The sequence below is a fragment of the Armigeres subalbatus genome, chromosome 2, assembly GCF_024139115.2.
Source record: "Armigeres subalbatus isolate Guangzhou_Male chromosome 2, GZ_Asu_2, whole genome shotgun sequence".
In the NCBI taxonomy this organism is placed as follows: domain Eukaryota; kingdom Metazoa; phylum Arthropoda; class Insecta; order Diptera; family Culicidae; genus Armigeres; species Armigeres subalbatus.
In genome coordinates, this window is record NC_085140.1 from 324,557,227 (window position 1) to 324,572,479 (window position 15,253).

Here is a 15,253-nt window from a genome sequence, read left to right on the forward strand (position 1 = left end):
CAAGTTCACAATGTTAACGAAATTAGGGTTCAACATTGGCCAACATATCGTCAGCTGAGATCTACAACTCCTGTTTGGGAGTTAGATAAAGATTGATAGTATATTCATTGATCCATACAATGGCAGACATAGAAAGCCTTCAATTGAAATCTGAGGAAATGTTGGATAGAACACTAGACGGGATATTTTCCAAATGTCTTATCATATCATGGGGAAGTGGGTATAAAAACCCAGAGAATCTCTCGTAATCACGTGTATCACTATTTAGAAACGGTTGTTCAATACTGGACCAAATTTTCAAGGACATTTTCGGACAGAATCGCACTTAGAAGCTTTTCTTCTTAACCCTTTTTATATTACATACAGAGAAAACATTCACAGATCCATTATGGTTAAGAAACGTTCAAATGGCATAACTTTGCACAGCAACATGTTAAACGATCGTCTCTAAATGCACTGTTTAAACATTTCATTTTATCCATTGTTACTCTTGTAATATTTCCCAAATTTATTGTTGATCTTTAAGTAAATACACTTATTATTGTTATTCTAATTCGTAAAAACGTGTTGTACCGATCCAATCAATCCCGATAGAATCAAATGATTCGCTGTGATGGATATTCGAAATTACTCATAAAACAAAGCGCAATACTCAAGATCTCAATTTGGGAATTTTCGGGAGATCATACCAGATCTTGAGTGGTCACAAAGTTTGTTGATGTTCCAGGAATTAAGAAGATTTGATTTTCTAAAAATTGACAATGGAAATTTGTCTCCCTCAATGTGGATAATTTTTCGCACGTTGGAATTTAGTTTACTATTCGAAGACTCATTATCCGTAGCACAGCCTTGCCCGAGAGCCCCACCCCAATTCGACACGATAGCAGATCTTCGGTCACGCCGAGCGGACGTCATACGCAACAGTCAGGATTGTGGGCGGATCTCTCGCTAGGTGGCAAGCCACGAGTTGATTGGGTTACATCATTGTTTCGAAAATTTCCATTTGAAGGTATAGATACAGACAGCAATCGAATCATTCATAGAAAAACTACTTATTTCTGCAACATGCTACCGTAATGTACCGTCAATTGTTGTTTGTTATAGCTTACGTACTAAACGCATGGTTGCGTTAATAAAGACTACAAACTAATAAGATTCCAAAACACACGATCACACGGACAAGCGTAGAGGTGCAGAATGAAGAATCTTATAAAAGCAAATCTTACCAGAATGGGTGTGTTATACAAACTATTTTTCAAAATTTTGCTTACTTTATGTAGTGATAAACAATAAGAAATAAAAATCAAAGTTAAAAGGTACAATAAGTATCTCGAAGCTCTCATTCAAGCATGCCTTTCGCCTTACAAACCTCTCGCATCAGACCCTTGAGATAGCGGATCTCACGCCCGATGTCGGCAGATTTGCTTTTCAATTCTTCATTCTTGTCCTTTAGCTGACGTTCGACAATAAGGATCTCTTCGACTTCGGCCTTCTTCTTCTGGCGGTATCGCGTAGCAGCATTTTTATTCTGCTCCTTCTTGCGGGATTTCTTGTCCTCGATTCCGCGTCCGTAGGGGCGAGTGCGTTTTTTAGAGACGCCACCGCCAGAAACTTTGTTGATTGAATTTTTCTTGTAACTGCTGCTTGGACTCCATTCGTCGTCTTGGTCACGGGAATACGCCGAACCACAATAAGACGAACTGGTGTCGCTCATTGGGCAAGAGCTGGATACTGAACCGTCCTCGGAGAACGAGCACGAGTCATCGTCATCATCGTTGCAGTCGGGAAGGTCCTTCGAGCGGGATCGAACGATTTCCTCCACCAGTTCCAAATTGCGAGCAATGTTTTCCACATCGTCAACCGGTTGGAAGCCAAAGCTGTCGGCCAGTTGATACTCTCCCGGAACCTGTTGAGGTGGTTCCGCGGCCGCAGGCAGCTGCTCCACAACGGTTGGTATCTGATTCAGAACGATTCCACCGTTCAATGAATTCGGAAAGGCGTAGAATTGTCCGCTCGCTGTACCCTTTGGTGTGGAATTCTCCGCAGGCACCGCAATATAGGCAGACTGCTGCTGCTCGCCAGCAGCATGGTACTGGTCCTCCTGGGGTGGCGTTTGGGGCGGCGTCAGATGAGTCAGCTCGACGTTTTCATATACGAAGTCAAATTCCATCAACAGCTCCTCGGTGTTCTGCACCTTCACCGGTGGTCGCTGTGTCGGGAAGGGGCCAAGCTCGGGAGCGATACCCACGAGGGCCGACGGTGCCGTTGGCGCTGAAACATAGCCACCGGCGACGGCGGACAGCTGGGGTATTTTTAACTTTTCGCCAAGCCATTGATCTGGAAAAAAAAAATGAAATAAAATTGTTCATGAATTATGGTCTCTCATGATGCGATGCTATTTAGGTATCTTATAAGGTCAAAATTTTAGACTGAATAAAGTGGTCAGATTATACTTATTCAATTGCCATTCTTATAGCATCGATGGTAATCTTGTAACTGTTCTGATGATTTAAAAAAAAAATCTTATTAGCAAAATCTGGGTTCCTTATAAAATTGCCAGAAAATCTTGCAAACCTATCTTTTAAGAATATATAAATTGGTAAAAAAAGGTGAGTGTGAATTAAAAATCAAAGTTTCAAAGTTTGAATATGTAGGTTGAAACTCAAAATTTTGGGCTCTATTCGGAGCACTAGCATTGTTACGTTGTACTTTGGAGATCTCACGTCTTTTTTGAAATCTGTATCATGGATGTTTTAATTGTTAACAAAATCAAAACACCGTTATTTAATTTTGTCTCCTATTAACTTTCTAATTTGTCCCATTGTTTCCTATTAATAATTTGCCGAATTGGGTAATGGGCTTTGTCCGGCCAATAATGCTCCGAAAGGTTCAACGCATCGCATGGGTCTGTTAGATAATTAAATGGGTTAAGGCTCCCCCAGACCGAAGCGATTTCATCGCCGCGACGGCGACAACTAGTCGCCGCGATTCTATCGTTGGGTCGCTGCAGGCAATGTTCTATTTACGCTTCCATACCAACGGCGACAGAATCGCTGTCGCCAAGCGATAGAATCGCGTCGCCACTGTCGCGTCGCGTGTGTTTGGGGGAACCTTTATCCTTAGAAACGCAAACATGTCCTGAATAAGCATTTATACTTGCTATTTTTTAATATTTAATCATTATAGAATAAAAATAAAAAGAGATGAGTGAACATCTATGGGAGCATCCATAAAGTACGTAACGCTTAGAGGGGTACGGCCCGAAGTGTGACAATCCATACAAAAATTTCGAATGATTCATATAAAAAGTATGACATAGGGGGAGGGGGGCTTCGAAATGGTATTTTTTTGCGTTACGTTATTAATGGATCTCCCCTATTTCACTCCGTGGAATTTTTTTTTCAACATTTGATAATAGTTTTATGTCAACACATTGAATCGCGGATATTTTTTTGTATAGAGGAAAAGGAGAATGTGAGGTGCATACCAGTCTTATTACGTCAGTTTGCTTACTCTTGTTGATACAACACAAAGTCAGCTTCATTCTGTTGGTAACACTGACTATCGCAAATCGATCGCGAGCAAGCCGAGGATAACTACTTTGCCGGCCGGCATCGCCCTACTCGGAGACTTCAACTTCGCGAGAATAGTGGGGTCAACAATTCAAAGCAGTTTTAACTGCTCCGACCATGAACAAAACTGCTCCAACTATTTCCAGGGCACCGGTCTTTTTGGTAAAGATTCCCAGGTAAAGACTGTTGCGCTAGTGTGAAATGTCAAACACGAAGAAATGCTTGTGCCTTCAGTTGCGAAGCGCGCATATTCAATCAAATTCAAAATAACCTTCGAAGTTATAGTCGATGGCGATCTCTTAAGTGTTACGTCTGTTTGTCAATTATTTTACTAAGGCCGAATTCCAGCTCAAGGGTTTACATTAGCCCGGACTAGATGAGGTGATACTTGTATTAAAAGAAGTACCAAATAGCTATTGCCTCCATTTCAAAAGACTAAATCTTTCTGAACATCAGGAAGATTCATAACGCTAAGCAACTTTCCACAGAACTTTATATTGAATAAAAAATCAAGAACTCATTCAACCGGACCTTGATCTGAATGAAACTCAATAGCGTACATAACTACATGTACCACGCTTTATGCTATCTAACTTTTTAACTGAGTAAATTTTGAAACTACATATTGTGGTAGTAGCGGATTGTGTTAAAATAATAATCGGAGATACGAAATGAAAGCAAGGATTACTTGAATAAGATTTGAAATTCTAAATCGAAGCAATCGGCACACGAATATGAACTCGATTGACAAAACGAAACAAAGAACAAGACGATACTAATTCGAATATTGGGTAAATCTTCTGTGTATCACTAGAGCTACTCGTTCTGTCAGAGCATACTTGTGAGTACACAGCCCATGATAATTCAAATATTCGACGGATGTCCTAAGAATATTCGCTCGGCCCCGACACATATCTTAAAAACTTTTCGTTGCATTCCCCGATTGATTTTGATTGTTTTAATGAAACCAAACAGGAGATATAAAAGAATTTGATATTGAACCATTAGTAAACTTCAAATTGTATCGATTTTATTTCTCAATTCCTTAATGAAATAAAATGTAACACGTCTGCGTAATCCATCCAAAGTGAAATTAAACACACTTTCGAGAATGGTAAAACAAGTTAATAATCCGCATTTTATTGTTTAATGAGTTTGCAAAAAAAAACAACTTCTGGGTTGGTCATTAAAAATATTTCTATACTCTGACTAAATAATTTACAGTATCAGTATATCCGAAGATTGCTTGAATACGTGGAGCTTCGGTTCTCATAATTGAACAATTGTTTCGCTGATGTATGAAATTATTGTTAAGCTATATTAACCAACGGTTGCGCTGTTTCATATGATCTGGTGAATGTCGTTATAACAACCCGCAGTCTGAACTGGTTTCAGTAGTCACATTTTTGATACCGCAAAGCTGCTGCACGATCTTGAAACATTGAAACGAGCAAATAAACACAATATCAATAGGCCCGACTTCTACATGGCTATGCCAACTGAATTTCCATACAAGGGAAGCCAGAAAATTATCAACACAAAATGCGGGTCCAATCCCCAACTTTATATAATCATTAGCAACAACATCAAAAGCAACTCGCTTCACGTTAACTTCCCTTGCAAGCAACTCATATCGGATACTGCAACAGTGTTCATAAATATTCATTCCAAAATGTCCTCGTATTCATAATCATTGCCCTTCTTAGCCCCAAAAAACGATCACACCGTTTTAGTACCTACATAAATCAGCATACTCTTCATTACGCATTTCCGCTCGTAACGTGAAGATTTAGACTTTTCCTCTGCTGGCGCGAATGTGGAGCACGTGAATAGTTTCGTTGCTCGGCTGGTGGTGCCACGGGGTCAACGCCAAGCCCCACTACTTCTCCTCTACCAATCGACGCCGGCCCTCCGCTGGTGATTCGTACATTCATTGACACCAATCGTGCTGCACTGACTCGTTACCGGAACCGGAGACTCCAAATATCTGATAACTGTATTAAGGATATGGTTTCAATAGTAAACTGAACGAGATCGATCCAACGCCATCCGCACAAGAACTTTCTCTCACCACGATCGATAACCGGTCACTGATGTCGGACGATGCGAAGGCAAAGTCTCTGATGGTGATAGGCTCGACAAAGCAGTGCCAGCGGTGGCAATCTCGCCTCTATCTCAGCACTTTGCCGAGCCGAGCTGATAAGACATGTACGAACTTGAACCATCGCGAAAACATGACCATTCCGAAAAACCTTCAAATTTGCTTCCACCCATGTTGCTCCCATTCGCTGTTCGCCGCGGTGTCGCGTCGTTGTTATTGGAGGAGCTTGGCGGCAGCTCGCTACAGTAATGCCGCGCTTATCAGTACCGATGTGCTACAGTGGAGCCGGTCGGTCGGTGTAAGCACAATTAACAAGCCGATGAAATACTGTATGGGCAATGATCTTTGCGCTGACCCTTCCCGTACAAAGAGAAATACGACGAAATACAGTTCAAATGAAAATGTTCAGCTATTTTGGAGTACTTTGTTACGTTTGGTCTAAAATCACGTGGCGTTATTTTTTAAATATGGAAATAGTTACAATTTAATTTTATTACTACAATCCTTTTACAATTCATTCAACATATAGGGGAACAGACGGCTTTGGCAGGTTTTGTTCTATTATTGGCAGGGGGGTTTTTGTCGACTGAATTTTATGAAATTTGGCCACAATATTTTTTAATATGCAAAGAATGTTTGAGCCAAATTTGAGCATAATCAGTCATGAAAAACCCCCCTGACAATAATAGAACAAAACCTGCCAAAGCCGTCGTCATTGGCGTAAATAAGGGGGGGCTAGGGGGGGCTTAGCCCTCTCTAGAAAAAAATTAGCCCCCCCTAGGATTTGACAAAGTAGTTAGCAGTGATATCAGTTTTCAACATGTAGCATAGCGAATTATTGGAAAAGTTTGAAGACAAATGAGTTATCTTGCATATTCACCCTGTCATAATGAAATGAGTGGCAGACAAATGAGTTTTTTCTCATTTTTGAGAAAGATTCCTCACTAAAATTGCACTTGGTGTTAATTATGTAAAGGCAATTGGCGAATAAAAGTTACATGAAGAAGAAGAAGAAGAAGAAGAAGCCAAAAGATGATATTTTAAAAAAAATGCACAGGAAGCAGACAAATATTTTTGAAAAATCCTTAAAAAATCTAGCAGCATTATATTTAAAAACGGTTGCAGTACAGGGTTGAACTTTTTTTATATTGTATAAAAACACACCATTTCGATTTTGAATTTTATTTTGTAATATTGCACTTTATACATAGTATAAGAAGAGTCCAACCCCGTACCGCTAATCGTTTTTAATTAAATTGCTCCTAGAATTTTTGAGAGTTTTAAAATAATTTCAGTATGCTCTCCGGTGCATTCTTTTTAAATATCTTCGACTTTTTCTTCTTCATGCAACATTTTTTCGCCAATATCTAATTGATTTGAAAGCATCAGAGCAAGCTTGATATGAAGAACAATGGAGAGCTACCAAAATATCAATCAAAGCAATCGTGTTAGCAGTCAAAGATATGTGGTCAACCATCACGGACTAGAGTAAAAGATTTTCAGCAGACCTCCGCTTCCCTAGCAGCATGATAATCTCCACAATTCCCATATGCATCCGAGAAGTATTCTCATCAGAATCCGAGAGGAATTCTCATCAGAATCCGAGAAGAATTCTCATTGGAGCCTCTGAAGAATTCCTTTCAGAATCATCGAATTATTCCATCCGGAATACAGAAGAACTCTACTGGATTCCTTTCGGTATCGTTGATACCCTTGGGAATCTGTGGGGGATAGCCTTCAAAATTCCTAAAGGATTCTCTTCAGAATCTCTAGTTAATTGCCTCGGTATTCCTCCAGAGTCGTTCGAATATTTGTTTCGTTTGGAGATTTGCTTCGGAATTCCTTGACGATTTGTTTCAGAATACGTCGATGATTTTCTACAGAATCCCTAGAATATTTAATTCGAAGTCTCTCGAAATTTTGCCTCGGAATCCCTTAATGACTTGCTTCGGAAACCCTCGCTGATCGGAATCCCTCTGACGATTTGCTTTGAAATCCCTCGAGTAATAGCTTCGCAATCATTCAACGATTCGCTTCAGAATACATCGACGGTTTGCTTCGGAATTCTTCGAAGATTTAGTTTGGACTCCCTCGACGATTTACTTCGGAATCCCTCGATAAATTGCTTCGGAATCATTCGACGATTTGCTTCGAAATTCCTCGACGATTTGCTTCAACATCCCTTCGCAATCGCTGGAGGATTCTTTACGGAATCCCTAGAGGATTAATTTACTGTCCCTCGACGATTTGCTTCTGGATCCGTCGATAGATTGCTTAAAAATCCTACGACGATGTTCTTCTACATCCCTGAAACATTTGCTACGAAAACCCTGAATTCCTGGAGGATTAGACGGAATCTCTGGAACATTTCCGTTGGAGCTCCTGGAACATTTCTATCGGAATTCCAGGAATATTCGCGTCGGAATTCCTGGAGAATTCCAATCAGAATCTCATTGGGATCCCTGAAACGTTTGAATATGACAGCGATCCGTCACAGTGTGCGGAACCAAGCCGAGCGCTACAACACTTAGTCGCAATAGCAATAGCTATCAATTTGAGTCGTAGTAGTAATCATCGGCTGGTAAACAAATGCTCTTCGACACTGTGGGCTACAACAGAAAAAAACATGCCTCCTGAGCCGATATGTTGATATTCATCACATTACCACTAAGATAGAATGAGGTTTTAAATTGTTTGAGAATTTTTGAAAAGAAGCTAAAAATAGAGAAACTAGATGAAGGGGCTCTAGCCCCCCCTGGGCATCGGGGCTAGTTACGCCAATGGCCGTCGTTACCCCTAGTTCCTGCGATAGAATAAATTGTAATTGAAAAACAGAAAATCATGAAAATAACTATTAGAAATGAGATCAATATTTTTTCCTGATGGTTGGTTTAAATGTTATTCTTTCATTTTTTTACCAGTGTGGAGTAAACTTATTTAACTTTTACTTATATGTGGGATAAGTTTCGGTAAATTAATGCCAAACAAACTTTGGGTATTCAAATGGCAAACTACCATCAACCTAATCGATTTTTCAGAACTAAATTATAAAACAAAAATGTTAAGTCCTACCAAGTAAATATTTTGTAGCATTTCAGAAATCAGAATTTTGAATCGTTAGATGAGGTGAGGTGAGAAGCCATTTTAGATCGAATTTCATCAAACGATTGCAGACATTATATGCATATAAAACTAAATATTGTTTATTCTTGGTCAAATTGCTTCGCTAATAACTTGAGTGTAAGCACATTACAGCATATTGAGTACCACAACCGGAGTCAGCGGAGTCAGAGGTGGGGAACCACTCGTTGTAAGCACTCTCCTGTTCTCAAAGACAACGTTCTTGCACCAAGTTGTTCCTATTCAAATAACTATGGCTGGCGTTGCCAATGACTCTAACATAGAGTTATGGATATTTCTTACTTTAATTTCAATACATTCGATTCTTTTCTACACCGATTTTTTTGTAAAGTTTGTTCTTTTAGCATCAACTGGCGAAAAATCTTTTTGTTTTCAACTGTAAACTTTAATTACACAAAACGTACCCCCTTAACCGATCGTTGAAGTAATTATCCAAAGGACAACCATTGATCAGTGGACATGTTGAAGCGGGATTCCTTACAACGATTGTTCGCAATAAACCACCTGATAACGCATGCCGTGCCCTGTATCAGCTCCTACTTTTCGATTACAGACGTCCATAACCATACATAGAACTGCGATATTTACAGACATCAAAATTATGATAAGGTGTCGTTCACAAATTACCCAATGTTGATAAGGTAGGGACGGGTTTCAGATAGTAACAAAAATGCGTACTTGCCGTGGTTGACGACACGTTTACAATTTGGCTCGATACATCAAAACCATGGCTTCAAAAACTAAAAGAAAAAATCCACGAAAAATAATAATCTGAATCCTTTTAAAAAAAACCATCTTCCTATATTCGTTTCAGACCCATCGCACAAAGCTCGAACCGGCCCAGAAGCGTATAGATTATGGCTCACCTTGAAGCGTGCGCGGAGATCATGCCCACCAAGCGTGCGGCGGCACGGTGGGAAAGGCAACTCGCGCACGCAAGTAATAACAAAAACACAACTCCAGTTGGTCAACTCTACAGGAGCTTAGGTTCAGTTGTTTAGCTATATGTCAATCGGCGTCGATACAGTTTACTGAAACAACCGAAGGATTTTCTGATAATGACTGGTTCCTGAATGTATGTGCTATGCTCGCCGCTGTGGTCAATGGACGGTTAATGCGGTGGACCAAACGGAAGAACCTTGCGCAAATTTTATTGCTTTATGGCAGAACGCAAACGCGAGCGGCTTCAGGCCGGTTGCCGGAAGGTTTCAGTTCGGCCTTATCTAATGTGTCAACCAGCACTGATTTGGCGAAAATGATTCGGTTCCATCAAAACATTTCATCATGCACTCGATGCCTGATCGTGAAGGAATTCGAAAGGAATTGCGTTTCTGAAGGTTCGAACATCAATCACCACCATCGAAAAGGCTAGCAGTCAAGTTTAAAACGAAAGTAGTTCAAGCAAGTAACGCATCATTGAAATCTCACGCGTCGATGAAATTTTGTGCATTATCAGCCATACCATAGAGCCCCATTAATATAAGAACATAGCCTTAGCGCTCCAGCAAAAGTGGGTCACGACGCACGTCTTGAACCTTGGACCGTTTGTCATGAACGAAAACAACACTGTGGCGTTGCGTTGACGTCCCACCACAGCGATCGGCTGCAGTTTGATGGAGCCGACCAATGCGATTAGGATTGTTTTTAATTCTCCTAATCTATGTTAGTCGCTTGGACGAAGATAGCAATAAAATTAGGTATATTATTCTCATATAAACCAGTTTGTTGCATTCGTAGAACTATCCAACGACGGATAGTGATGGCACGCGATGAGAAATGCTTCAAAATGGCGTAATGTGAAAGCAAGAGAAGCGATGCATCAAAATGTTGCTTAAAGGCTCAAAATTTTGTGGCGGAAACCGAATAATAGCATGAAATAAATTGAATGCACATTCGACAGGTGTCATCAAGTGTTGCCAAGTCGCGCCAAAAACTCAGTCAGCTGCAAATGAGCCTGCTATTCACGCTTTAGAAACAAAAAGTCGCATAAAAATCCCTATATACCATGACGATTTGTAGAACAAATAATTTCAAATCTTTGAGTTTCAATTTATTGAATTCTGTTTGAAACGTTGCTTAACTAGTCCGATCAAAATATCAAAGGGGTTAAAGCGTAGGCAACGGCGACAGTATTGCACAATATTAGCGTCTGTGTGAATTTTCGCACCGTCAAGAATTCGAAACGAATTTATCCTGAGATATTGCTGTTTCAGACCATTCGAAGCAAATTCAGAACAAGCTTAAAAAACATCAGTCTCGTGAAAGTGAGTAGCCCTCCGATTACTCGAAAACGCAACAAGGAAATTATTGCTGGACGTACGTGATTACCATGATTGAGAACCTTTTTCATAATCGATACATAACCTTTATCGTAATCCAAATCGCGGTTTTCGAAGCTGACTTCATCCATTTCAAATATTTTACTTCCTCTAGAAATCAGCGATTCTCGCAGAAGTAAAATTCGGCCAAAATTGATCGCTTGAATAACCGCTAACCCAGAAATACGGAACTAGTCCTCCGGGATGTTGCAAAATATGCCTCAACGTGAAAATCGCACAAATAATGTAAGAATCTACACACCATTTCGAATTTTACATTTAGTCGAAAATAAATTTTTAATCCACTTAAGACGTAGGACATTTTGTCGAATAACGTTTGGTCGAAAGGACACTACATCGAATGGACATTTGGTCAAATGGACATTTAGTCGAAATCAGATTTTAGAATGAAGTGAAGAGTCTTCATGCATTTGGTCGAATGGACATTTGGTCAAAGAGGATGAATACTTTTGTACATTAAGTCGAATGACGTTCCGTCGAATGTCGAAAAATGATTTTTTGGCCAAGTTTCGTAGTCTATATTGTAGCGGGGACATTATTCTGTATTTCTGAGGCTTTATTGTGGGTGCAGATGTGGAAAGTTAGGAGATACAGAGGGTAAAGTGAAAGTATACGTTTTCGGCATTCTCAAAAATGGTGGTCCGAAACCGACCCCCCCATGTTCCGAAACCGACCCCCTTCCTGTAGTCCAGAACTGACCTATATTTCGCAAACAAATAGTTTGAGTAACGACAAACGAGAGTGCAGACAGATTAGCCGACAGCGCCATCTGCGAGAAACACCGGAGAATCGGTACACTCCCCCCACAATTATGGAACACTTTTGCCAAAAAGTAATAATTTCACAATCAAATTCACTATTTTCAATGGAAAATGAATTTCTATCAGCAATATTAGATATCTAACTAGCAACCCATCATAATTTTAACTGCTTCAAATGCTTAAAAAGCTTTAAATTTGATTTATTCGAGACAAATTAAATTGATCAGTGTTCCATAATTGTGACCACGACAAAATTTTCCCACACTATGGAACTGTATTTCCTGTATAAATCGCTTCTTAATCACTTTTTGTGTCGACATTAACGCTCAAAAGCAATAATTGTAGGTTACTGTTACATTGTAGCAATCACATTGGCGGTATAAACGAATTTGTGGCTGATATTTGTATTAAAACGGCATTGTTTACATTCGCCGCCATCTTGGACACGAAGTGTTCCATAATAAGGTTATTTGCAATCGATTGGATGTTCATTAATTTTTTTTTCTAATCAAACCTATTTTAGATTGGATATCACATAGCGGACCGAAAACTTAGATCCTAACGTTGGTTTTCGTGTATTAATATCTACAACTGGTTTGTTTTGTGGCGTGTTAAAAGTAATTGAATGTTGAGAAAGTCGTTAAGCATTCAATAATTGTGGGGGTAGTGTATGGTACCAACATTATCCCCTACTCAAGAGTGAATTGTATGACTATTACGTTCGCAGAGCTGATGTTGGGTAAGACGGTATAATTGACGATGCCCCCTGTCTAAGACGCCCCTGTGACATTTCTAGAAAACTAGAACTTACTTAGTCTATAATCAGTTGGTGCCTTTAAATATTTGTAAGACCATCATACTACGTGAATATGAAAGTATTTTTGTGTTACATAATGAAAATAATTGCAAAATTCAAAAAGTTACAGATTTGATGTAACTTTCAATGTTTGTTTGCACAATACTATGGAGCGACGGTTGTATACTGTCTGCAAAACTTGCGCTGAAGCACTCAGTTGGGCAACAAAGCAACTTGCCTCAGTGGTAAATATGATATAGGGCAACTTCTCCTGGATTTCATCTCATGGCTCCGATGTGCATCCCATCAAAAACAAAGCAATGAAAAGGTACTTGATTTAATTCCAGTTTTTGTGATTTTATTCAGCAGTTAGTGCCGTATTTCTTTGTTTGACGATGAGATGAATATATGTTCAGTGAGATGGAAATCGGAACAGTTCCCTAAATGAAATAAACACAATATAAACAATATGGAATTGTGTTTAAAAGTAATAAGTCATTTAAGTATTGCCTAAGGGGGGGCCATATTATACCGTCTTACCCTAACTAGATATAACTTGTCTTTCCCCGTTTTGTCCCATCTCAGCAAATAAGGGAAGATCCATAAACGCAAAAATCGGTCGTTTTCAATACCACATCCCTTCTATGTCACACTTTTTGTATGAAATTTGTAATTTGTGGGTGTTTCCTAATATATCACGAAATCATTTAGAATTTCGTCCACTCTCTTTTTCCCTTTTTTTTACTGCATGACAGTAAAAAGTAGAGTGCAATGAAATGGGGGGTCGGTTTCGGACCACCCCGACTTTATTCTCGAAATGACGCGCCGTTCAACAATACCACCTCATACGACCTATTCTAAGTACGTGCAACATAGCTAAGACCATAAGCAATAAGGATAACTTATCGTTTAATTTCTCAATACACGCTGCAGCCAAAAAATCAATTCAAAAACAATATGGCGTGGTCAAAACACAATATGGCTCGAAAACTCCGAAAAACGCAACCTTGGAAGATGGCTGTCTACGTCCAAATTAGTAATGCTGCGGCAGTGATCTACTGACAATACAGGCATATTACATATTAAGTGAAAGAGAAAGTATCAATGAAAAATAAGAAAACCATTTACATTCGACCAAATGTCCCTTCGACTAAACGTCCTTTCGACGAAACGTTATTTTACCAAGTGTCATTCGACTAAATGTCAATCAATGAAATGTTCCGAAGCCAACTACGATGACACAGCAAACAATATGCCATTTCAATCGATAGAATGACACGAACATTCATAGAATGACAGTTGGCCCATGCAACATAAGAACACATTTTTAGTCCCATATAAATTTAAAATGCAAATTAAAAAAAATAGTTCCGGGGCTCAAAAATTCTGAAAATTGAAAAACATGTAAAAACATCGATACCCCTAGACAACCCAATTGGAATTGTGAATAATGGATTAAAGTAAAGTAAAGTAAGGATTCTACAAGTAAACACCCATTGAATTGCCTTTGGAACGTATCGCACGGTACGTTGTTTGAATATGTGAAGCAAAGAGCAGTCGCCATACCATCAGAACGTCGGCTTCAGTTTGGACAGTTTTGAATTTCTTCAGTTGAAAACTTGGTGATACAGTTAACGGTATCATTATCTTTAACATGCCTTAAATTTTGATTCTCAATGGCATTCAAGAATAAAATCTTCACTGGTCTATTAATCATGTTGTGTTCGGTCCTAATAGAAACTATTGCTAAATTTTCAGAATTGTATGTGATGATCTTTTCTTGTTTAAAGTTCTGTGGAATATCGCTGAAAATGCCAACATATTGAATGTTGTCAAATATTCCATTTGGAGATGTAATGTTAATAAAGTAGAAGAAAATGTCGTATTTCCCAGCCAAAGTTTCATAAGCTAGCGAATAAGTTTAGATTTTACTTCATGCCAAGTGTAGGTATATGGCATCTACTAACAAAAACTTCTTCCAATAAATTTTAGTGTGCAAAACTCTAACAAATATAATATTTCTAATTATATTAAAACTAAAAATCGATCGAGGTTTTTTATGTCCTCCTTTTTAACCAAATGTCCTCCTTTTTCGCTTCGATTCGGGTGAATTGTCCTTCTTTGGAAAAAAATCATATGGTCACCCTAGATCAAATGTCCCTTCGACCAAATGTCATTTCGATTAAACGTCATTCGACAAAATGTCATGTCGACATAAATCAGACGAAAAAATAAGACTTAGCGAACGTGGGGCGCAATCGAGGAGCGCAATATTGTGGCGTCAAATTGTTGATTCAGTGTTTTCTGTTTAAATGTAAGCTATATAAATTAATGAATTACAGGATGCTGCCTTTCGAAATATCATTTTTGAGAGTTTGCAGTAGCCATCGAGCAAGTAAAAGCAGTGCGTGTTTTAGTCGTCGGGAAAATAATAAAATATCTATTTGGTGCTCGACGGCTCATGCGCATGTATTGCGGTTTCCTCCGGTCTTCATTAGCTTGCAGTAGCTATCGGGCAAGTAAGTTCAAAGTGCTGCGCGTCT

General features: G+C 39.2%; 1 protein-coding gene across 2 annotated transcripts in view; it reads right to left on the reverse strand.

Moving 5' to 3' along the window:
• Nucleotides 1-333: 333 nt before the first annotated feature.
• The window catches only part of LOC134212711 (activating transcription factor of chaperone), a 91,036-nt gene continuing 76,116 nt past the window's right edge, over nucleotides 334-15,253 (reverse strand). For both annotated transcript variants that reach the window (XM_062690794.1, XM_062690795.1), the window contains one exon: nucleotides 334-2,337. In XM_062690794.1, the coding sequence (XP_062546778.1) occupies nucleotides 1,340-2,337 (998 nt within the window). In that variant the 3' untranslated portion in view covers nucleotides 334-1,339. The remainder of the gene's footprint in view (nucleotides 2,338-15,253) is intronic.